The sequence below is a fragment of the Aspergillus glaucus genome (genome assembly GCF_001890805.1).
Source record: "Aspergillus glaucus CBS 516.65 unplaced genomic scaffold ASPGLscaffold_9, whole genome shotgun sequence".
NCBI classification, from domain to species: Eukaryota; Fungi; Ascomycota; class Eurotiomycetes; order Eurotiales; family Aspergillaceae; genus Aspergillus; species Aspergillus glaucus.
Genome location: NW_019170461.1, coordinates 903,079 through 925,874, shown reverse-complemented (window position 1 = coordinate 925,874; position 22,796 = coordinate 903,079). Strand labels below are relative to the sequence as shown.

At 49.9% G+C, this 22,796-nt stretch overlaps 7 protein-coding genes across 7 annotated transcripts; 5 read left to right on the top strand and 2 right to left on the bottom strand.

Moving 5' to 3' along the window:
- The first annotated feature begins 107 nt into the window (after positions 1-107).
- On the top strand, positions 108-3,957 carry tof1 (putative DNA repair protein (Tof1)). Its single transcript, XM_022541982.1, has 4 exons — positions 108-218; positions 276-513; positions 583-2,703; positions 2,757-3,957. Exons 1-4 carry the CDS (start codon positions 132-134, stop codon positions 3,797-3,799), a joined length of 3,489 nt encoding a protein of 1,162 aa, XP_022401549.1. The 5' UTR covers positions 108-131; the 3' UTR covers positions 3,800-3,957.
- Positions 3,958-4,085: 128 nt separating this feature from the next.
- ASPGLDRAFT_1517131 (uncharacterized protein) lies at positions 4,086-5,888 on the top strand (the record flags this gene model as incomplete). Its single annotated transcript, XM_022542287.1, has 1 exon — positions 4,086-5,888. The coding sequence occupies one exon, from the start codon at positions 4,086-4,088 to the stop codon at positions 5,754-5,756; it is 1,671 nt and encodes a 556-aa protein (XP_022401548.1). The 3' UTR covers positions 5,757-5,888.
- ASPGLDRAFT_46770 (TFIIH/NER complex subunit TFB2) lies at positions 5,888-7,706 on the bottom strand. The gene is made up of 3 exons (XM_022546521.1): positions 7,543-7,706; positions 7,397-7,484; positions 5,888-7,337 (listed from the first exon to the last, which is right to left on the bottom strand). Exons 1-3 carry the CDS (start codon positions 7,664-7,666, stop codon positions 6,119-6,121), a joined length of 1,431 nt encoding a protein of 476 aa, XP_022401547.1. The 5' UTR covers positions 7,667-7,706; the 3' UTR covers positions 5,888-6,118.
- A 146-nt stretch (positions 7,707-7,852) lies between these two features.
- On the top strand, positions 7,853-9,166 carry ASPGLDRAFT_46768 (PaaI family thioesterase). The gene is made up of 10 exons (XM_022546520.1): positions 7,853-7,910; positions 7,983-8,023; positions 8,086-8,098; positions 8,226-8,291; positions 8,347-8,389; positions 8,453-8,524; positions 8,587-8,633; positions 8,689-8,707; positions 8,763-8,841; positions 8,897-9,166. Exons 1-10 carry the CDS (start codon positions 7,884-7,886, stop codon positions 8,988-8,990), a joined length of 501 nt encoding a protein of 166 aa, XP_022401546.1. The 5' UTR covers positions 7,853-7,883; the 3' UTR covers positions 8,991-9,166.
- Positions 9,167-9,369: 203 nt separating this feature from the next.
- Positions 9,370-14,034, bottom strand: ASPGLDRAFT_148944 (RNA helicase aquarius). The gene is made up of 4 exons (XM_022541981.1): positions 13,721-14,034; positions 13,560-13,660; positions 10,034-13,501; positions 9,370-9,973 (listed from the first exon to the last, which is right to left on the bottom strand). The coding sequence occupies exons 1-4, from the start codon at positions 13,954-13,956 to the stop codon at positions 9,543-9,545; spliced, it is 4,236 nt and encodes a 1,411-aa protein (XP_022401545.1). The 5' UTR covers positions 13,957-14,034; the 3' UTR covers positions 9,370-9,542.
- A 190-nt stretch (positions 14,035-14,224) lies between these two features.
- ASPGLDRAFT_125314 (uncharacterized protein) lies at positions 14,225-16,736 on the top strand (the record flags this gene model as incomplete). The annotated part of the gene is made up of 7 exons (XM_022540547.1): positions 14,225-14,464; positions 14,533-14,611; positions 14,663-14,781; positions 14,845-15,498; positions 15,552-15,701; positions 15,752-16,065; positions 16,118-16,736. 7 exons carry the CDS (start codon positions 14,225-14,227, stop codon positions 16,734-16,736), a joined length of 2,175 nt encoding a protein of 724 aa, XP_022401544.1.
- A 3,430-nt stretch (positions 16,737-20,166) lies between these two features.
- ASPGLDRAFT_46762 (homeobox domain-containing protein) lies at positions 20,167-22,579 on the top strand. Its single transcript, XM_022546519.1, has 5 exons — positions 20,167-20,971; positions 21,020-21,157; positions 21,213-21,345; positions 21,409-21,856; positions 21,908-22,579. The coding sequence occupies exons 1-5, from the start codon at positions 20,457-20,459 to the stop codon at positions 22,267-22,269; spliced, it is 1,596 nt and encodes a 531-aa protein (XP_022401543.1). The 5' UTR covers positions 20,167-20,456; the 3' UTR covers positions 22,270-22,579.
- The last annotated feature ends 217 nt before the right edge of the window (positions 22,580-22,796 follow it).

The following is a 22,796-nucleotide window of genomic DNA, read 5'->3' as shown; positions in this document are numbered from 1 at the left end:
TTTCGACACGGGCAACGCGTGAAAGACACGTGCTCATTGGCTGCGCGGGCGCGCATTGCCTTTACGGGATATTGGTCGTTATCGAGAAATTCAATTAAGCCAAACGAATCGGCCACGGCAACGACGGCATTATGGAAGACGACGGTGCCGTTTTCGGCCAGAATGTCCAGGTTGTGGACCCGGACGTTCGGGCTTATGTCTATAGTCTGGTGACTGCGGTAAGTTGCTCGAATGCTCTACGGGGAGGGGAGAGACATCGCTAATGGTCCACGCAGCTCGGTGGTTTCAATGGCGAAGATGCGGATCGATATGCCCTGGGAGACGATGCGCTGGCATGCTTACGAGATATCAAGCGGTGGTTGAAGCTGTACGACGAGAAAAACAACCGGATGGATGTTGCGCGATGCCTCGGAGAATCGAATCTCGTGAACGGCGACTTGATACCGATCCTTACGCTATGGGGAAGCAGCGAGAAGGCCAGCAGGCATATGTCGAGGGTAGCATTGGCGTGCTGTGAGTCGTACCCGGGAATGGAACCTTGAACAGGGACAAGGAACGGTGCTGATACCTGACAATTGACAGTGGAATTGCTTGTTCCTATGACTTGGCCGTTGGAAATACACAAGGAAATGACCGTCAACCATGCCCGCCATATGCCGTATCTGCAACAAGTACAGGTTCAATACAAAAAAGGCCTTCTCAGCAATGCGAGCGCCGGTCTCCTCCGCACCATCATCCGAATTGGCCTTCCCAGTATGGCCATACCCCGATCCGAACGCACGAACCGAGACGAAGGGATCCTCAAGCTTATGCTCTACCTACTTCGAAACGTAACGATCATCACACCGGATACTCGTCTTATGGCAGAGGGTGAAGAGGAGGAGACCTCTAGGTCTAGAACCATCAATGCGTTCCAGGAGCAGGATGCGTTTGCCCTCCTTCTGACCATGTGCTCGAACGTTGGTGACGACTTCAGCTTACAAGACGTGGTCCTTCTCGAGATTTTGTTCCATATCGTCAAAGGTGTCAACGTGGAAAAGCTGTTTATGGATGATGAACAGCGAAGCGCAAAGCGCACAAATGAGCTTGATGACCTTCTACGACAAGAGTCGTTGCTACGAAGAGAGTACACAAAGAATGCACCAACACGACACGGCAGATTCGGCACTATGATCTGGGTCAAACGGGATGATGCCAAGGTTTCTACTGTCTCGGGGCAGGATGTTCTCAAAGGTGGTCAAGCAACGATGCAAAAAATGGACCAGACCAAGAAGTGGAACAAACCACTGCAACGCAGAAGGATAACTGAGGTCACAGTGAACGATGATTTTACATCGCCGGTCAGTATCTCATCGACTGCATCGAGGAACCTGCGTAAGTTTGTGGAGGAGTTTCTGGATTCGGGCTTCAACCCGCTCTTGACCCACGTCCGGAAGGCAATTGAACGGGAGGCCGATCGAGTGGTCAATATCAATTCCCGTCAATATTTTTATACCGTTGCTTGGTTCCTGGAGGCGGAGCGGGCACGGCGTGACCGTCAGCGCAAGAAGCATGCAAAAGAAGGGAAACGCTCGAAAGATATTGAACCTGATAGCTTTGGCTTGGTTGCCGGTGTTCTGAACCAAGAGACCTTCGTATTTTTAAACCGCGCTATGCAGTATGCCTTGGACAACAAGGATTGGGAAGACCTGACTGCCGAGATGCGTTGTTTCACGCAAATTCTATTGGCTGTCCAAGAAATGGCACTCTCACCACTTGAAGAAGATCAGGAAATCGCTGAAAATATTCAAAGCCGGATCTTCTACGAAGAGACCACCCATGACCGGATTCTGTCTATTATTCGCGGCTTCAAGGATCAAGGTTTCGGTTATCTCGACGCGTGTACAGAACTTGCACATGTATTTCTGCGTATGCTGGAGCGTTACTCGAAGACGAATACCGATATGCAGGTGCGATCGCGCCGAAAAGCTCGACGAAAGGCCAAAGAAGACCAGCCCGTCGGTGAGAATGAAGAAGAAGAGCACGCTTCCGAGGACGAAGACCAGGAAGATGCCGAGAAAGTATCCAGAGAACGCAAATTCGACTTTACACGATTCTCTGCTAGATTCTGCAACCAGAAATGCGTCGACACTTTTATCGCTTTTACCAGAAATTACAAGGAGTTGGACACGGAGCAACTAAAGCGCGCTCACCGTTACTTTTACCGGATTGCTTTCAAGCAAGAGATGACCGTGTTGCTGTTCCGGGTGGACATTATCAACCTCTTCTATCGGATGATCAAAGGACCCGGAGCTCTGGAACCGAGCCAGCCAATCTTCCGAGATTGGGAAGAATTTGTTAAGCAGATAATAAGGCGGATGGTAAAGAAGATGGAGCAGCGCCCTGCATTGGTCACAGAGATGCTATTCAGCAAAATCAATGCGACTGTATTTTATCTTGAATACGGACACGAGAGGCAAACGATATCCGGTGTGAAAAAGGCACCGGCTGAGCTTGAAGTCAATCCTAAAGAAGCCACGACGATCGAAGATAAGCTTGGCATCGTGGTAGCTGCAATGATTAAAGATGAACAGACGGAGTTTGTCAAGTGGATCGGCGAGGTTCTGGGATCGGCAGCCGATGAACGAGAATGTTGGGAAGCCAACGAGGCAGAACGACAAGCTGAAGGGTCGCAGAGACCGGACGCCCCTAACCCGATGATTGGTAGGTTTAGGCCAAAATTTTTTTTGGTAGTCATCATACTAACAGACATACAGCCGTCACACCGCCTGATGAGAAGACTCGGAACGCCATGTTCTCGAACGCTAAACTCCGTCTCCTGATGACGTTGGTTAAGCTTGAACGACTCGGAATGGAAGATGTTGCTGGCGCGCAATGGGTTGTTCCCTCGGTTCTTAGTTCGCAAGACCTCAAGAACACCAAAACTATCATCGATCAGTCCCTTGACAAGCCTATTCCCGGTGACAACGACCCTCGAGAATTGCTTCGACGGAAGTACGGTGAAAACGCCAGAGGCGGTGATCCTGGATCCACGGGGAATGTCAATTTCGGCTCCGATTCGGAGGGCGAGGACGATGTACCGGATGGTTTCCTTTTCCCGCCAAATTTGCGGACCAAATCTAATGCTCTCGATGAGCTGAAGCAAAAGCGCAAGAAGAAGCGGAATCAGGACGTCGAGAAGGAGCCACTAGATGACGAGACGATAGAGGCACGACGACAGACACGCCTGGAGAATGCCCGCGCCCGCCAGGCCAAGATCAAGAGTGATCTCTTCATTCATGCAAGTGACGAGGAAAGCGGTGACGATGAGGAGTTTTTCCGGCTCGAGGAAGAGAGACGGAAAGCTCAAGCCGATCGGGTCAAGAAAGCTCTCCTTACTGGGGACTTAGGCGATGGTCCAGGCAAAAAGAAAGGCGGGCGAAAGCGGAAGAGCGATGTCGCAGGGGCCCAAAGCAAACGGCAGCGTCGTCCTCAGGCTGAAGCCAACGGCGGCAGTGATGAGGACAACGACGATGATATTCTCATGACAGGGGTTGGCGACGTGTCTGAGAAGGAGGATTCACCTGCTAAGGATACTCGTCCTGCGCCCGTTGAGGATGACCTCGATTTCGACGATGATCTTGCATTCGGTCGGGATCGACGAAGAGAGTCTGATTCTGCTGATCAAGATGAAATGTTAGCGACCAAGACAGCGGATACAAATATCGCAGGCGATGATGAAGATGAAGATGCAGTGCCTACTGCACCAGGCCGAAGACGCATGCGAGCTGGGTTTGTGATAGAGAGCGATTCAGAATAGTTGTCCCTTTCTTGAAATGTCGATGACTTAATGAGGCGTTTGGTTGGGTTTAGCTTGGGAAAATAGATACACCCGAGGTGAATGCATTTGTATTTGGCATTTTTATTTATAGAAGTTAATAGTGAATATAAAGTTGCACATATAACTGTGCTTTGGCCAATAGACAGTTTCATTGCAGTTGCTTTCCTGACTGGCAAACAAACAAAACCCCAGAACCCTAACCTTACCATCAACAACTATCCTTCTAACCGCGTAAAAACCACTGAGAAGGCATCTTCAAATCGATATGCCAAATCCCCTGCAAATTCTTAGAAAAAAATCCACTGGCAGCCATCATGAAGACAATTGTCCCCAACACACCGCACACAATAACCACCCCAATACTTATGCCATCAATTTTACTACCACCACTACCACTTCCATCTCCAAAAGCAACTCCCTCTCATCCATACTCTCTCTAAAGTCATCATCTAATCGAAAGCACCGTCACTCTTCATTGCCTCTACCTATAAAGCGACCTGGCCTAAATCACAATGGCTCATCCCCCTCGGAACGACAACCGTTGAAAGAAACGAACAAGAGTCGACTCCAACGCTTGAAGCTACGAGCACCACGTCTGTCCGCACCCGCGTCATCAAAAAGTGTCGAAACTACAACGATTGCCAAACTACGGATAGATTCGAATCAAGAGGACACGACGACTACAACAAAAGCGCGTGTGAAGTCGAGGCCCCCAACGCCCCTAGATCTGCCAGACGAGGATCTTTGTTCTCAGAAGGCCTATCAAAGAGAAGGGAGAAAGAGTGTGCTTTCATCTTTGGGGAGACGGGCTATGGGTAAGGAGAAGGACAAGATGGAGAACAACAACACTGGAACAAGAAGATGGAGCTTTTCGTACCAGTATTCAAGCAACAATAAACAATCTGGATACCATGATACAGCCTCAGGGACTGATAATTCTTCATACGTTCCACCACAGGCATACGTTCACGAAGACGAACCACTGTCCAACCCTGATTGCGTGGAATCTGTCGCACGCACTACCAAATCTCGCACAATGATCCCCATCCCTACGTCAGCTTCCACACCAAGCTTTACTAAGATTGAGGAAGGACGTAAGCGTCACTCTCTTTCATCTTTAGTTTCCCCCAATGGACGACTCAGCAGTCGTGTTCTGTCTTCGAGGTTTCCGCGTAAGGAAGCTACGATTGAGGAAGGGCAAGCGGATGACATCCAGCAGATTCCAATGGCTAGGAAAGTGCAATTCAAGGCTCATGCCACCAGCAATCCGCGACCACTTCCCCAATTACCAAAAGAAAAGGGTTCTCGACTATCCGGCACGTTTGCTTCGCTGGACGAAATGACAAACAAAATGCCAGAACCAATGGACAACGTCGAGCCACGCAGGTTCTATTGGACTAGGAGGAGCTCAGAGACCTTAAAGAAACCATCTTACGACACAAACCCAACCATGCCACCTATTTATGCGCACCTCGACGAGCCCTCCTACAGACGAACAAACCGCACCCACACCCTCACATCCACCAGAACGCAAGAACGAAGCGGACACAGCACCCGCGCAGATAGAATGGCCCAGCCACAGGCTCCACCTCTCGGCGAGTCACAACCTCATGAGGAAGATGACGAACCCACTCACCCCCTCCACCAAGCCTCCCAGGCCCAGCCTACCCAGTACTGGCTCGGCCGCTTCGTCACCCTAACCAACGCCTTCCACTACGAAGACTCATTCAACCAGCCCGACACCACGACGGGATTTGGCATGCTCTCGAGTTACTCGCGTCCGGATGGGAGCGCGGAGAGGAATTTGGCGAATTACAGGGTTAAGAGGGCGTTTATGGTGTTGGAGAATGCGTGCTTGACGGAGGAGGCGAGTCGGAGTTTGAGGGCGTTTCAGAGTGAGTATATTGGTGTGAAGGGGGATCGGTGGATGGCTTGATGCTGCGCTGTTCTTAGATGGGCTAGATGGGATGGTTTGAGTAGGGCTTTGCTCTCACGTTTTCAGGCATGATTCTTGGGAAATGTACTACAAAGTTATTGGATTTCGGGCTTGAATTGCGCATGTGCGGGTTATACCAAAAGCATAGATAGAATGCGTTAAGTAATATTTAATATTCATGTAGCATAGTCAAATCTTCATTTGATGGACACCTCCTATGATCTGTAACCTGATGACGACATTCTATATACCCAAAATTATTAACCATAAAGTATGTTGACACCGTAACACCTTACCATGCAAAACCAACGTGCGCCATTTTGTTCTGTAAACCCCCTTCTAAACAACTTTCATAGATATCATCACTTCCTACTCCTCAAAAATGCAGCCACCTGCTCATGCCTCGTCACAAAGAACATCCGCTTCCGGTCAGACTTCCACGTAAGAACCCCAATATCCTCCGCATACCGACACGGGGCCTCGTATTCCGCGAAGCTGACAAAATCTTTGAACAAGAAGCCAGCCGTCGCCTTGACACGGTCCCGCTCGAGCTGCCAAAGTCGGATTTGGTCGACTACTGTAGGCGGGAGAACTGACGGCGGGACCCCAGCTTGTGGGTTTGTGGTTTTGGCGATGTTGTGTTTGCGCATTTGCGGGTGTGCGTGGGTGGATATGTACGAGATGATCTGGTCTGCGGTGATACCCATTTCGACGGCGCGGCGGATGGACTGACGGGTGATTTTGCCGGTGATTAGGTTTGGGAAACGGTATTTCAGGGTGGAAAATAAGGCGATTAGGGAGATTTGGAGGGGCGATGATGTGTATGCGTATATGCGGTAGTTGGTCTCGACGATGATGAAGCCCGAGCCGGCTTCGGTCGATGTGTCTGTCCCCGTAAGTGAGCCTGAGATGGAGTTGCTGAGCGCGCTGGAGTCGGATGTGAGCGTCGTAGCGAGACGAGTAGGGTAGAACCGAGTGGCTTCGGGATTTTCTTGGTATACGATACCAAAGTCGGTCAGATCGGTCAGGGTGCGGATTTGAGTCGAAGTCAAATCCTTCTTCTGGTATGACTTGCCCAATTCCAAGCTACTCAGAAGGAAGATGAAAGAAAGGACCTCAACGCTGTCCATCCCGATATGCTCTGCACTTTCGACGTAGAGGATCAGAATATGCCAGACTTGCGTACCAACATCCTGCAGGACGAATGCGAATCCATCTTTTGTAATCTCGACCCGACGGTCCCTGATCTCGACGAGGTGCCCCGCCTGGAGAAGTTGTTTGACACCCTTGCTCAGATTGACGTCGCGCTGGATTCCTAGTCCACTGGTTCCCACCATGTATCCCAGCACACCTTCCCACTGTCGTCCCGCATATTCGTCCAGATCAGAAATGGTAACCGCTGTTTCATCGCCTAGTTGAGAAAGGACACCAAAGGATTGTGTTTGTTCGGTTCCCATGAGAGCCTGGCGGAGGGAGGCGGCGAACGGGTTCGTGACCATATAAGCGCGGACATTATTCGATGTCGTGGTGTTTGATAGAATGTGTAGTCGTCCCAGTATCGACAGCGCGTTATCTCGTTCTCTTGTACGCGATCATCTGTTAGATCTTGAAACGTAGTGATAGAAGCAAACCGTACTCACCTCAAACTCTCCGATCTAACCCAATCCTCCAGATCCGTCGCAGGAAGGGGATCCTTGAGATATAGTAGTGCCATCACAAAACATTTTGCTAGTTCTCATCAATATCTCCTTCCTCTGCTTCTCTCTAATCACAGGAGAAATCATACCCAGATCCGGTAGCATGCGCCTGAAAATCGCGAGGGCCGTGGATGGCTGCTGGTACAGCTTGTAGAAAACTGTCCCAGGCAGGCCCTCCAGGAAATCGAACGGACGGGATGGTGCAGCAGCCATCTTGAGCAGAATACTATCACCTCAGTTGCATGATGCGTCCACGGCGACAAAAAGCAAACACAAAACAATCGCAGTTGATGCTTCATCGCAAGGACTCCGGTGACCCACGCGGCCACATGCGCAGTTCCACGGCGATGACTTCACGCTGTACGGAGTGCCGACTGCCTCCCCGATTCACCACCAGAACTAATTTTCCTTGTTTTATAGTGTTGCGAAGATGACTGCTTTGCGCTTTGTTAGATCGGTATGTGAGACAACTCTCATACAATGGCACCCCAACAGCATATACTGATCACTGCTATCTATATCTACATAGGTCTGGGAGTCCTTTCGGGCAACCTCGGGCCTAGAGCCTCGGTAAGTATTGACGCTCACTCTTGATGATAGAATGCTGTTGCTGATGAACTTGTGATATGTAGTCTATTGAACAATGTAAGTTTGGCATGAGTCCAAATATCTTCTATTAGACATCAAGACAGGCCAATATCTATCGAGAGGCCTTTGTATAGGCCATGGATTCGGCTAGCATATCGGCATAGACTAATACCGATTCCCTCAGCTGCAAGTGACTGCTGCCAGACCTGGCATTGTCAACTTTGAATTGGATGTTCAGAAGGAGCATACGGTAAGTAGTGACTTGGCTATAAGTTAGCCGGTGATCACCAGCTGACATCCAACAGAACCGCTTGAATATCCTCCATGGAGGCACAATTGCCAGCATGGGTATGCCAATTGGAGAATGTCTGTTATAACAGATCATGTACAGGACGCTGACTTTGTTCTAAGTCGACCTTGGTGGGTCCTTGGCCGTGGCCTCTCGGGGTCTCTTTGCGACGGGTGTCTCGACAGATCTCAGCGGTAGGATAGCCGGAACCGTTAAACCTTTATAGAGCTCCCTTATTGACTTGCTGCTACCCCAGTGACATACCTGAACTCCGGAGGAAAGATTGGCGACAAGATCTTGGCTGTAAGTTCCACGATCCTCATGTGTTTGTTATGCACATATACTAACTTGCTAATAGGAGGTCACCTGTGACAAATGTAAGTCTCTACTGAGGCTCACATTCTGAAAAGAGCATGTAACTAACCAACACAGTTGGTAAAACCCTTGCATACACCAACATCAAGTTCACCAACCCTGGAGGCGACATTGTCGCAAGAGGGAGCCACACGAAGTACGTCTATACTATCCTTGTGCGAGACATGGTTGTAAGCGCTAACCAGTAACAGATTTGTCGCACTCGCCTGGAAGGATCCGCAGAACATCGTTGAACAGCTGAAGGAGCTCAAGGAGCTCAATGAGCAAAATGAGCAAAAGTCCTGATACCATTCACGCCATAGATCTTGATAGCTCTGATGCTATGTCGCTTTGTGGTATATAGGAGACTTTGTATAGACTACATGGAAATAAAGAATGAATCTCAATGTATGACTGGGAGTATATGTGCTAGCTTAGGCGCCTTTTATGGGAAGGCACCGGAAGGTGACCTCCACTTTCTCACCCTATCATCAAGCAAACATGGCTTTCCCACCTCTTTGAAATAGAACGACTGTACGACATGGAATGATGTGAATTCAGTCCTGAGATGACTTGTTTATGGGAAGTTATTGAGGGCTATGTTGACGTATGAACCGTCAGAGCGCATTACTTCGAGTGCAGTGATTGGAATGAAGACGAATCAATTACACTACTGGAGGTATGTGTTCACCAACTCCGAATGTCATTATTACTTTTCACACGAACCCAAAGCAAAGAAAATAATATACGCAGTAGATGCCGGCAACGGCTGGTTGCACATTCGAAAAAAACAAGCCCAGGATATATCGTATGTGAACAAGTTAATAAAACAATACCTGGTACCTAGAGAATGCACACTCATGCAACGTAATCCTCCTCATCCTGCTCCTCCCCAGCTCCAAGCATAACCTCATCTTCATCCACCAATTCAGCATCCGCATCAGGCATCGCATCTTCCACCATGATATCCTCACCCATGGCCTTCAGCTTCGCTTGAGTCATCTCAAACACGTACTGACCCAGATGCTCCACCCCTTCCATCGGTGTGCCCTGGACTTCATCGTCCACGGAACGTGTGGTTGGGAACATCTCGCCAGGCGCGAGCATGAGTTTGTCGGGGCGTTGGAAGAGGAGGTCGAAGGCGGGTTTAAGCTCGTAGCAGGATTCGAAGACTTCACGGCGTCCGAGGATGTAGAGGCCGAGGCGGGCGCGGGAGAGAGCGACTGTAAGACGGCGGACGTCACGCATGTAGCCGACTGTGCGGGTTCGCGTGAGTGATAGGATGACATCTATGAGTTGAGTTAGCATGGGAAGTAATTAAGATTATATACTGCGGGATAGAAACTTACAGTCGTTCTGTTCACCCTGGTATTTGTCCACCGTCGTGACAATCTTGGGCATACCAAACAGGTTGTTCTTGGCACAACGATGGCTCAAGACATCCTTGATCAATGCTGTTTGCCCTGCGTATGTGGCCAGAATGGTAATCTTCGATGCCGGGTAACCGAGAAGTCGCATATATTGGTACATGGCCACAGCATATTCTGCTTCGCCCAGGTTCTGAATGAAATGGGGAGTTGGTTCTCTTTCGCCCGAGTCCAGGTAGTCGGGGACATTGATGAATTGGTAATCGAACTGGAACCCGGAGTTCGCCTGCTTGAACTCCTGTGCCGTCTCGACCACCGGGAGGTTGCCCAACTTGTCATAGCGCCACCGGAAGAGCTCTGCGATGCTGGGTCTTGCACGTCCTTGCTGGTCAAGGGTGATAACAGGAACACCTAACCGGACCAGACGCAGGAAGAGACTTTGCTCGAAATGAGCGTACTGGCGGAAAGCAAGGTTCTGGATGATGGGGGAGTTTTGGAGATGGTCACCACAGAGAACAACGCGTTTCAGTGGCAGTTCGCCGTTCTTCATGTTCTGAAGGGCGACAGGGATGAAGCTCTCGATTTCTGTGATCTGCGCAGCTTCTTCCATGATGACATTATCGTAGTGGAAGCCCAGATCGGCGATTTCCTTACGCCGCATGGCTGCGTGTGTCGAGGTCATTGCAATGATTCTGGCCTCCTTCACCAAGAGGTAGTTAGCCCTATCCCGGGGTTGTCTCAGAACTTCAAAAGGACGGATATCTTCTAGTTCGGCGAAGATCTTCGCAATATGCCGTTGACAACCTTCCGCCACGTCCAGCACGGTATCTTTCGTAGCAGAAGGGTCGAAGGCAGGCTGTGGTGCATTAGAGAAATAGGCATGGAATGGGAATGCAGAGATTAATTCCTCGGTAGAGGTATTTTCAGCGCGAGCATAGTCCCAGAACTTCGCCCACGCTGGTTGAATGTAGACCGTGTTAAAGTATCCAGCAGTCTCACAGGAGTTACCGTGAGCACCCTCTGCTGCGATAGATGCTGCTAACCGTGCAACTTCGGACAGGTAATAGTAGCGATTGTCGAGGAAAGACTCAACTCGGCCATATTTGCTGTAATTCGACTCTGTTTCCAGCTCCTCTTCACCATGACCGAGTCGTAGAAGATGGCGCTCGTCAATGTCAAGCGACACAATCTTCTGGAAGAGTTGATTGAGAGCTTGATTGCTGTGGGCAATGAGTAACGTGCGCTCGCTGGGGAAATTGTGATAAATATTATTGATAATCTGTGTTGCGACATCTGTCTTGCCAGTTCCTGGAGGGCCCACAATCACACTGAGACCAGGTTGTGTCCCGGATGTAATGGCTTCCACCTGGGCTGGGGTGAAACGGACAGTGTTCAGCTTGGGCGCATCGACTGGGTATGGGCCCGGGTTCGGAGGCTTATAGGTCGAAGCACGAACTGAACTTGATTCTGTCGCCTTTTCAGCTTGGTCTCTCCGCCGCTTTTTCGACGGATTGGCCGAAGCGGGCTGTGAACTATTTTCAACGTACTCCAATACATATGGAGGGCCGAAGCTCGAATTCTCACTTCCCGACGGCTCAATGGTCAAACCAGGGAAGCTCTCCACCAAGTGCTGCCAGTTCAAGAATGTATCACGGAAATCAACCGACTTGAGACGGTTCGGAAGTTCCGTGTATCGAGCACCGGCTGGGTCTCCATATCCCAGGAAAATGTCCTGGATCCAGGATGGAAGGGTGATGTCTGAGACGATGAGTTTCTGCATCGTCTCGAGGATGGACCTGAAGTTGTTCTCTCTTCCTTTCCTCCTTGTGATCACGTTTATTAACGGATAGATATCCGGCCGTCCCTGTGCGTTCCGGTCCTTATCCGCCTTGAAAGCAGCACTGTCCAGGTTGAGCAGCAACTTCCTGACGCGTGGTCTGTGATGGTAACCATTCGCACCCGCAGGTTCGCGCAGGGGGCGGCCCTGTTCATCAAGAACTTGCACGACTTCAGCGGACCGGAGGTACGTTAGACTAGGACCTTCCGGTTGATCGTGAATCCCAAACTTGTTCGAGGGGGTCTGCTGGACTGCCAAGAGGAAAACAACATCGTCTGGGCGAAGCGATTCCCACTCCTTTCGAATATTGTCTGCTAATCTACCAACCTCGATAGCAATCTCGGCGCGGACGAAGGCTGGGTTCGCCGAGCCAACCTTCGGAGGTGCGACTTCAATGATAGCCGGCTTAGAGATCGGGATAGCCATTCGGGAGAATCCATCAAAGCTTAACGTTCTACCGTCTCGACTGGCCCTCGGTTGCATGCGCTTAACAACTGCCTCCATATCTTTACGAATCTGGAAAAAGGCTTCGGAACGGTATAGCAGGAACGAACGCCAAAGGAAGTCACCAAGGCTCAGATATTGAAGATTCAACTTTGGGATAGCGAGCGGTCTCGATCCGTCGTAAGTCTCGTTTCGAATGAGCGCTGGGTCATAAAGACTTTCCTCCGTGGGAATGGTTGTTAGATGCGACGCAGCTTCCTGGAAGGGTAGCTTCCGTTCGTAAAACGACAATAGTATCTCCAGGTACAACTTGCGGTTGGGCGTAACCTGCGACTGCTGGGGGTAAGTTGCCCTGAATCCAAGGTGGGAGCACAGACTCTGAAGCTCCGAATCCTCCAAGGAAGACAATTGCCCCTCTAACTCAGAACGCTGCTCGATAGAACCGTAGTTTGACAACGCAAGGATCGTTAACTTATCCCTGAAGTACTTCATGGACGTCCTCTGCAGCTTCGCCAACTCCTGGCAATGGATATCGTACACAGCCTGGGGTGACAGAGCCTGACCCGAATAGTCGTCAATCGCAAAGTTAACGAAATGCTTAAGGAGATTGTAGAAGTCGCGGAAAAGCGCATTTTCGGGAGAACTGTACAGCTGAGATAGGCGAATCACGGGCAGCAGGTTGAGGTCCTTTAAGAGTGTGTTGACATAACGTCTTGTGGGAAGCTGGCTTTCCAAATCAACCAAGAGTTCGAGGAAGCGTTCGCAGTATCTTAAATCGTCCGCCTGTTCTTGTACCGGCCCGTTCAACCTCCGCGTAAAATCAAGAAGCATCGTGTAAAGCCACGACCTCTCGAATCGCATTTTTGCCTTCGTTGCCTCGTCTCCCGCGTCGTATCGCTTCGCCGAAGCCCTCCATGCTTTTTTCAACATCGGTCCCTTGCCAAGTATACGTTCTCTCGCTTCGTCACTTGGCAGGTTGTGCCAGATCGAGATGGAAACAAGAGGCGCGCATTCTTTTCGTACCAGGGTGTTCTCGAGGGATTGGAAAGCGCTGATAATGAAGGATAGGATCGCCAATCGCGAGGACACAGCTAGCGAGTTATCGATGCTCATCGAGAGAATTCGGTGGAATAGACTGGAGAATTCGTCTGGACTGTCGGAGAAGATCCCTGTAGCCAGTTAGCTCCCTCGTCACATCTTTATTTCGGTCCATGACATTGTACATACCCCATATCGAAAGATGTTCGCGTTGTTTGACGCTGACAATCAATGCTATCAGTAATACGTGGTAATTCGAAGCATCGTCGGTGTATGTCGGCCAAAGGTACCTATAAAGCAATGTTAGCTCTGTTTTCTTGTTCCCGATATAGAGCAATGGCGGATCGTACTTTTCTAGGATACTCAGATTCTCTAATGTAAGAAGCGAACGAACATTGAAGCCCTCCGCCTCTAAAGGATCCCAAATTTCCTTCTTGATAACATCCTGCTTCGCTTTGCGGACGTTCGACGTCTCGAGCCAATGGGTCTTGGCCAACTTCACCCACGCGCTGTCTTCGCGAAAGTCCTCCACGGTCGGCCTGGAATCAAGACCTTGCGCCATTGCTGGACGAGTCTGTAGTCCCATTCCTCAAGTTGGGATAGCTCCTAGAAATGTTTAACAGTCCAGGCGCAGGTCCGGTCCAGTTGCACCATTTGCGCAAGTGGTTCGTTGCGGGCGGAACGGGGACAAGCTTCTGCCGCGCGGCTACTGACTCCCCGGCGGCTAAATTCCGCAGAGCCGCGGTGAATGGCCCTGAGATCATCCTAACCAACCCGCGTGTGCGACATTACTGGACGACAAAACTACGCTCTTTTTCGACCACGGATCACGATTTTGCTGCTTGGAGATCAAGATGGCGGACGTGGATGTCGAGGCGACTCGAATCTACAGGAGACTGGTCGATGATCTCCTCGATCGGGCTGAGCGCGTGAAACCGGACAAGCAGATCGAGCCTCCGTTGACCGAAGCGCAGTTGGGCGAGTCGATATGGCAGGTGCAGGGAGACGACGCACAGGTGGTGGATCGAATGAACCAACAGACGCAATTAGCTGCTGTTGAAATTGCTTTCAGGGAGAAATTCTACAGCGTTCTTGTATGGATTGCCCCTTTGTCATGAGACGCATAGTTGCAGAAGACGGCTGACCATGGATTTCTCTCAAGGCGACAACATCGATCGATGATCTTGGTTATATTCAGATCTGGAATTTGCTTGACATCGTCTCTATTTTCTCCGATAATGGTTGGTCATGGATGTGAACAGGAGCTTTGATCTATGAGCTAACGTCTCTAGAACAATGCGAACCTGGTCTGATTTTCTGGCTAATTGAGGAGCTCCTTGATAGCCAGACAATCGATGGATGTCGAAAGGTCTTTGACTACCTGGAGTCACGCAGGGAGCGCAACACAAAGGTATGTACCCCATATCTGGAAGCTAAACTATTCTACCATGGTATGTTCACTGACATTTCCAAGAAACACTTCAAGCAGAAGAGTCTAGTCATCCTTCGATCGTGTAACGAATTACTCCGACGGCTGTCTCGAGCAGAGGATACGGTTTTCTGTGGACGAGTGTTCATTTTCCTCTTCCAGAGCTTCCCACTTGGCGATAAAAGCGCTGTCAACCTTCGGGGCGAATACCACACTGAAAATGTCACGACCTTCGATGAAAACACCAAGACAGCATCGAAAGAGAATGAGGCGGCAGACATTGAGATGACGGATCAGAAGGAATCTGAGGAACAGAAGGCCGAGAAAGATACCCAGCAACCGTCTGGTGACCAAGAGGCCCCGAAGACCCCGAAGGTCGTCGTATCGGATAATACCAACAAAGAGCCCGAGAAGAAGGTTGATCTGGATGCACTATACCCGATGTTCTGGGGTTTGCAAGCATACTTCTCAGCACCAACCAGGATGTTTGATCCTCAGCACTTTGCGACTTTCAAGACCGGACTTGAGTCGACACTCTCGACTTTCAAGAACATCAAAACGGATCTTGAAAGCCAAAGCAGCAAATCAGCAGAAGAGCTGCGCAAGGCGATGAAGCGGAAGCGCACGCCGGATGATACTGAGATCGCAAGCAGTTTCAACCCGAAGTATCTTACCAGCAGAGATCTGTTTGATTTGGAGGTAGGCTACAACATACGAAGTCATAGTTTGATATACATACTGACATAATACAGATCAATGATACAGCGTTCCGGAGACACGTCCTTGTGCAGGCCCTAATCCTTTTGGACTTTATGCTCTCCCTTACACCAAAGGCCAAAGGCCGTCTAGCCGACTTGACCAACAAGTCCGTGCTTTATGGCTTTGTGCTGAGTGACGAAGATGTAAGTAATACCACCATCGACCGGCCATGGACAACTTCTAACCCGTGCAGGCCAAATGGGCAACCAAAATGCGAAAGGCGATCGAGGAATACCTCCAGGAAGGAGCGGGAGGCAAATTCTACTACCGTATGGTCGACACAGTCCTCTCGCGGGATAAGAACTGGGTCCGGTGGAAAGCCGAAGGCTGTCCGCTGATCGAGCGGCCTCCCGTGTCGGTATCCGAGTACGTCGCTGCCCGAGAGCAAGCGTCCAAAACATATTCCAACAAACGACTCCGCCCTTCGCCCATGGGATCCCTCGATCTAAAGTTCCTGTCCGAAGGCGAGGCACTGGCTAGTCTTGACCGACTCAAGGAGCCAAACCGGTATGTTATGCTCACGGATCAATGTCGACATCGACTAACTGATTATGTCTAGGTTCAACGTCCCGACGGCAGACTCGTTCATGATGGGCATCATGGATGACGAACTTGATATTGATATGGCGCAGTCAAAGGAGGAAAAGGATAACGCTTTACGGTCGAAGGCGAGCAAAACATGGCGGATACTGCGTCTGTCATCACGGAATAAGCTAGCTGCGTTCGACAAGATTGATGATGGAAAGAACCTGAAGGCGTTGTTTGAGGATCCTTCGCCGCCAGAATCTGAAAAGGGAGCAGGAACGTCCCAGTCGCAGACGCAGGCACAGACACCAGCACCTGAACAGGCGCAAACTCAGGAACAGAATCAAGACCAAGCACAAGAGCAGACCCAAGAGCAAACGCAAGAACAGACACAAGAGCAAGCACCGGAGCAAACATCGCAGGAACAAGCTTCAGCACCCGAGACTGCCCCAGCGCCAGAGCAGACATCATCACAAGAGCAGACATCTGCACCCGCACCAGAACAAACAATGGAAGAAGTGGCTACGGAGACTAAAGAAGGCGGAAATGGCGGTAACAATGACCAGGGTCACGAGTCGACCGGTGGCGAAGCCACTACTGCAGTCCCAGTCACTGAAAGCCAAGAAGAGCAAGATACAACGATGACCGACTAGTCGGCCGAAGCCAACCACCCTCAGGAAACTCCGGCCGCGACTGGTGCAGCGTCGTAAGGGGCGGAGGATTCGGGGGCATGGAGAGAAGACGAGAAGAGAAACATAGAACCGAACGAATGTGGCCGGTCCACATTATTGCCATACTACATACCATGTCAGCCAGTGCGTGTACAAGTAAATACGTGCGTGCATAATAACGAATCGAGTATTTTACCGACACTGATCATCCCCCATTCTATTCTTTTCTTTTTTTAACCGTTGCCTGTTAGCCGCTACCCGTTGGCGCTAAAAGGAGAGGAAGAGGGGAGGGGGTGAAGGGAAGAAAACCATGCATATGCATGAATGGCTAAATGGAATGGCAACGGACTTGATTGTTAGAGCAAGGCAGATCTCTCATCGAAGCGAGGCGGGTCCAGTGCTCCTAGGTTCACTTAATTCCGTCCGGTGCTTACCGGTCTACGAGATGAGATAGGGATTGGGATGGATCGGACGGGATTGGACCGAGCAGGGGACTGGGAATACATCCGGTACGCGCCGGCCGATATCAACGGACAACAGATAACGGACAACGGCTAAGAATAGTCATACGGGAAGTGGAGAGAGGAGAGGAGAGGAGAGGGGAGGGGAGGGGAGGGGAGGGGAGAGAGGGGGGCGTGAAGGAACAAAAAGGGAAAAACCGGCAGCGTGGCCTGCAGGACAGACAGGACTGTTCGGAGATGAAGAGGAACAGTGCATTCGACTATTGATTCATTACTCGCGTGGAAAGGGAAATGGAAGGCATACTCCGTATGTATGGACCAGGGGGTTTGGAGGAGGTGAATGGGTTCTGTTGTCGTGTGTGCGCGTCTATGTCTGTGCCTGTGTTTGTCTGTGTCACTGGATTGAGGGATTGGCAGTGGTCCTGACTCTTATTTGCTTTTTCTGACATCCGTCCTTTTGACAGCGGGTCGAGGAGGGACAAGCTGTGGCGGGACGTAATGGGAATGGAATAGGATGGGATACAACATGGAAGGCATTCCGCAAGCCGGTTTGTAGCAGAGACCAGAACGTGGGGATACGCAGTTTCCGGATTGGACGAGGTGCTTTTGATGAGCAGAACCAGGGCCCCGCGGAGTACATCTCTGGAACTCACTGGGATGCGCCGCAAGGCTGCATGCTGCATATTCTTCAACATCGGAAATTGCAGGTTCTTCAGGGCATTCAGGTTGATTGCCGGACGGACAGACAGGTGAATGGACAATATTGTATTCCATACCGCAAGGTTTGCCATATCAGCTACCCAGTCATGTCAATCAGTGCGGACCACAGTACGGAGTATGTAGTATGGCAGAAGGTACTCCGCCAGTGTGTATGGCTCGTATAATGCAAACAAGATCAGCACATTTGATTAGAATGGAGACTTGTTCCTGCATAGGCGCGTCCTCAACTTGATAGGATGGAAGGATAGGAAACCTTGGAATTGGATGGATGGAGAGATTTTCTAGACTCGACCCCATCGCCATGTTTACTTGGATATAATAGGTCCGTGCTATAGGAGGGGCATGTTTCAGTTTGTGGTCGGAATTGATTTATGTGAGAGGCTGCCTTGTTCGCGGAGGAGATCCGGAACACTGGGACGTATGAGAATATGTAGAGGGAATATCACGAAAGTCATAGCGGGAGTACGGAGTATGGAATACAAAGTACATCGTAGAGAGGAACGAAAGGAAGATAGAAGGAGCATTGGCCAGGAGTAGTCCAGATGAGGTGTCACTCTGAGATCCCAGAGATGGGAGATTACAGGTTCTTCAATCGATCGGGACCCTGATCTGGATGTTTGGTGCGGACGAATCCATGGATAATCTGAAGACTATACCTGGAGTTCCGGCCGATACCATGAAACAAAGGCTGAGATTAAAGTTCCTTGGATCAGGTTCAAAGTCCAGAGGATATACAGGATATACAGGATATACGGGTCAAGATGCACACTGATCTCCCCCCGCAAGACTAGCCTTTTTTTTTTTTTAATGTTGCTCAGGGCTGATTGTTTCCTGTAGATGGTCTCCAAGCCCACTATGTATGTCCACTTCCATGTGGTTTATCGTTGAGATTAATAATGCTAACGGATCATACCATTCGGGGGAATGTTCCTCCGGCCCTTGTGGTTTCAGCTCCTCCCGTTCGGTCGATATTTCCGAGGTTTCTCCTGCCGGAAGTACTGGTATTGTTCTGTATGCGTAAGGTCTGTACTCCGTATAAGCATTGTAGTGTGTTTAGAGTGCAATATATTGCCATTATACGGAGTACGCACTCCATAAAAAGCACTCTAAACATCGCCAGGCCGAATTAAACTCCCGATGTAAAGCCGATAAACTCTGTGTGTAAGATGACTGACAGGTGACACTTGCTTTCCAGAAGGATTTTGTACGGTAACATTACGCTATTACCACCTGTCGATCATTTCCTTTCGTGTCAGTACTTCTGCCTGTACTCTGTACTCTGCAAGTACTCCGTACAGTACACACTCTCGTGCATACATATATAGTGCAGAGTACAGTATATACCTACAAGCACTGTTATACCATAGCACATCTCTTGGTTTATACAGCGATCTCATTGTATACTTGCAGAGGACTCTGTACGAAGTGCAGAGTCCTCCGTGGCGGGCAACCTCGGCTAGAGCACCCCTCGCAAGGTCCACCACTTGAACCCGTCTCCAACACATGGCGGCCCCGCTGTATTTTATCCGTATCGATGTCTGACTGGTCGAGGCCTACGAATGTTTTCTTGGCAGGCGGGCGAGACCGCATCTAGCTTAATCAGGCTGTTACAGTACAGTACAGTAAACAGAGGAAAGAAAAATATATACGGAGTACAGAGAAGTACAGAGTACAAAGTGATAACCCGGTAGATCTGTAGATGAATATCATATACGGAGTAGATAATAAGGATATTCCTGACCATAGGTGTTAATCAAGTACTTCTACGAGTAACGGAAGACTCCCACCGTACCTGGTCTACTCCACAACCCCCACTGCTGCAGCAGCCCAGCCGTTGCCCTAAAACCAGTGGCCACAGACCTGACAGGAGTTCTCTCAGCACTAGTGCCTGTAGCATCACTAGTCCATGCTACTAACAGTTAGTCAAGCTAGTAATAACGGTATTATTCCTGGTTATTCTCGTGTCAGACTATCAAGCGGTGGTCCGTCCTCTTTTTTCTTTTTCTTCTTTTTTATTGTTTATTTTTTATTTTTTTATTTTTAATTTTTAATTTTTTCTTAGCATCGGAGAATCTGCACCGTTGAGTCTATGGGTGGGTTCTATTTCCATCGTCTATCGGAGCAGGTCCTGATGTTCTTATTTCCACCGTCACCTCCAGCTGAATCCATATTCTCTCTTTCTTTTTCTTTCCTTTTTTCTTTTAATCCTTTTCGACTTGATATTCCCAGGGGCCATTTTCTCATCCTTCGTTTTTGCAGTGGTCACCTATTCCCTCGTTCTTCTACATAGTAAACACCACTACTACAGTACTACTGCTATCGGAATCTCGACTCCTTCAGGAAACATCCCGAACACCCTGGCCCGCCCCACTCAGTCTGTCGTCTGCCTCCTCCAGGGTCTCTTTGGCTGACTTACTTCTCATCGCTCTTTTCCTTCTTCTGCTTCTTTTCATCCTTTCGTTACAACTTTCGTTTATGAAGTAAAAAAGAATACACCCTGGTATATATCCGGTGGTATACCATGTCCGTCAGTGGCCCGTGTCTCTGGCTGCCCTCTCCCGCTGCATCTTCACATTACTCCGCCATTCAGACCCCGGCATCAGCAGCAAACACTTGGTTCTCAGAACAGAATCTCACCAGAGCCCAACCAGAAAAGACGGAAGGTCCAGTGCTGCCGGCAGTCTCTTCTACCTTTTCCTCTAATACTACCAACACCCCAGCCCAAACAGAGTTGATGCCCCCAAAACACGCAGACGATCGCACCGTCCAAGCGACCACTGACGCTCCTCTCTCACGGACGCGTCTAGAAAGGTTCAACCGCAGTGAGCCGCTTCTGTCGGGTATCAGCCAGGATGCTACCAGTTCAAGTCCGGCCACGCGCGAATCCAGCTTGGAACGGAAGAGAAAACACTCAGACTCCCATCTCCATGACAAGGAGATATTGGAAGGAGCTATGACTCCATCGGATGATGGAGGGGAACGGCAGAATACGCCTTCCGATGGAAAGCTCGAAAAGAAGAAGATGAAGCGATTCCGGTGAGTATCCCATGGCTTCTGGAGTGAAAACGCTGGCTAACGAAGCAGTCTCACCCATAACCAAACCCGGTTCTTGATGAGCGAGTTCACTCGTCAGGCCCATCCAGATGCGGCCCATCGGGAGCGTCTGTCAAAAGAGATCCCCGGTTTGACTCCGCGGCAGGTTCAAGTCTGGTTCCAAAACAGGTTCGTTTTTATTTTACCCTTTTCGGACAATTAGACGGTATCTAACCTTCTCCAGACGGGCAAAGCTTAAGCGTCTGACTAGCAATGACCGCGAACGAGTGTTAAAGTCGCGGGCCTTGCCGGATGACTTTGACACTACCCAGGTCTTACGAACTCCTTTTGACCATAAATCCACATCCGAAACACCGGTAGCGTCACCTCGGGCCCAGTTTCGAGTTTTAAAAAAGAAACCGATGCTAACCATTTTCCAGGGTCTACTGACCAACCCAAACCGTCCAAACGATGAGGAATATGCCATGTCCCCGATGAGTGCGCCGTCGGCTGGTGGAGGCTACTTCCCTCCCACCCCGGCTGCGGAACGACCCCAAGACACTTATCCCATGGCCCCCAATCGACCAGCGATTCCTACGTCGCTGTCGGACATTCACCGAGCCGGTCGCGGTGCTTATCCATTCCCGCGATCCAGCAGTTTCTCGGATGCATATCCCGGTTTCCCACATAGCTACAGCCGGTTCTCGAGTCCAAGTACGGAATCACTTGGTCATGGACTACCCTATGGACGCCGGCCCATGGACTACGGAATTTCAAGACCTGCCAACGCCATGGTTCCGGGATACGATCCCAATCGACCTATTGAGGGCTCTGTCTCGCCTACCGAACAGCAGGAAGCGCCCATTCCCTACGGCATTGACCAGCATGGTACGTTTGTCGAAAACCAAGCAATGAAGGAAGAAAACTAACAAACAAAAGGTCAGCAAATTCCAAACTATCACCCGTCTATGGCAATGCCGCCCCCGAAAGGATACGGTGGAATGGAAATCAACACGTCCATGCAACCACCTCGCCAGATTCCCGCCCTCCACTCCGTTCCTGTTTCGGATTCTCCCGATTACCGACCCTACTCCTACGACCCTCAGTCCTATCCGATGAACAACAACATCCCCTATACACAAGCGAACACAGCGGGCATGCCACTCCCGACGACCTATCCGTCCGACACGGGACACATGCCCCCGACCACGGCCGATGGCCGAATGAACCCTCCCCAAATGATGGACCCCATGAGGGCCAGATTTGGAAGTCAATCGTTGGACTATGCCTCTTACCTCTAAGAGCACCCGAGTGCTCTTCTTACCATATATACAACATTTAATGTCTGCATCGTTGCGACCTCGAAGGAGGTGCATTTCAGGAGCGACTCGAACTGCATTTTGGCTTCCTCCCTGAGTCGATCGGTTATTGAAAGGACGGATCGTGTAACTGTATCATCACCTTGCATGGCGTTGTTTGCTTTTTCCTGTATTTACCGAGGATTGCCCGCCTTGTTTTTATTCTATGTTAATATTGCCCACTACCCCTGGCGGGTAGTGATCTGAATATACTGTTATCAAAATCAACTTGTACTCGTTTTAAACTTCTGCGGTAGAAATAAGATTCAAAAAAATAAAATAAAAATCTCCGATACACATGCCAATACAATATGGATTAATTAATTAAAGTTCGGAGCCAATCGCAGCCACGCTTCATTTAATCTCATTTAATCGGGTCTGTCATATCACCGTTGAGATCTGGTCTTGGCCAATCAAATCATTCAAAAAAGAAGGATTGATTTATCGACTGTGTGTCGTTCATCATTCAC

Coding starts and splice junctions, on each gene's coding strand:
- ASPGLDRAFT_46770 (XM_022546521.1), bottom strand. CDS start 7,666: ATGGCTGCTGCACCATCCCGTCCGTTCGATTTCCTGGAGGGCCTGCCT. Junction 7,485..7,542: donor GCGCATGCTACCGGATCTGG/GTATGATTTCTC, acceptor GATGAGAACTAG/CAAAATGTTTTGTGATGGCA. Junction 7,338..7,396: donor GTTAGATCGGAGAGTTTGAG/GTGAGTACGGTT, acceptor ATCGCGTACAAG/AGAACGAGATAACGCGCTGT.
- ASPGLDRAFT_148944 (XM_022541981.1), bottom strand. CDS start 13,956: ATGGGACTACAGACTCGTCCAGCAATGGCGCAAGGTCTTGATTCCAGG. Junction 13,661..13,720: donor AATCTGAGTATCCTAGAAAA/GTACGATCCGCC, acceptor ATTGCTTTATAG/GTACCTTTGGCCGACATACA. Junction 13,502..13,559: donor CGAACATCTTTCGATATGGG/GTATGTACAATG, acceptor AACTGGCTACAG/GGATCTTCTCCGACAGTCCA.
- tof1 (XM_022541982.1), top strand. CDS start 132: ATGGAAGACGACGGTGCCGTTTTCGGCCAGAATGTCCAGGTTGTGGAC. Junction 219..275: donor TCTATAGTCTGGTGACTGCG/GTAAGTTGCTCG, acceptor TGGTCCACGCAG/CTCGGTGGTTTCAATGGCGA. Junction 2,704..2,756: donor CGCCCCTAACCCGATGATTG/GTAGGTTTAGGC, acceptor ACAGACATACAG/CCGTCACACCGCCTGATGAG.
- ASPGLDRAFT_46762 (XM_022546519.1), top strand. CDS start 20,457: ATGTCCGTCAGTGGCCCGTGTCTCTGGCTGCCCTCTCCCGCTGCATCT. Junction 20,972..21,019: donor AAGAAGATGAAGCGATTCCG/GTGAGTATCCCA, acceptor CTAACGAAGCAG/TCTCACCCATAACCAAACCC. Junction 21,857..21,907: donor CTACGGCATTGACCAGCATG/GTACGTTTGTCG, acceptor AACAAACAAAAG/GTCAGCAAATTCCAAACTAT.
- ASPGLDRAFT_46768 (XM_022546520.1), top strand. CDS start 7,884: ATGACTGCTTTGCGCTTTGTTAGATCG. Junction 7,911..7,982: donor CTTTGCGCTTTGTTAGATCG/GTATGTGAGACA, acceptor ATATCTACATAG/GTCTGGGAGTCCTTTCGGGC. Junction 8,525..8,586: donor TGTCTCGACAGATCTCAGCG/GTAGGATAGCCG, acceptor CTGCTACCCCAG/TGACATACCTGAACTCCGGA.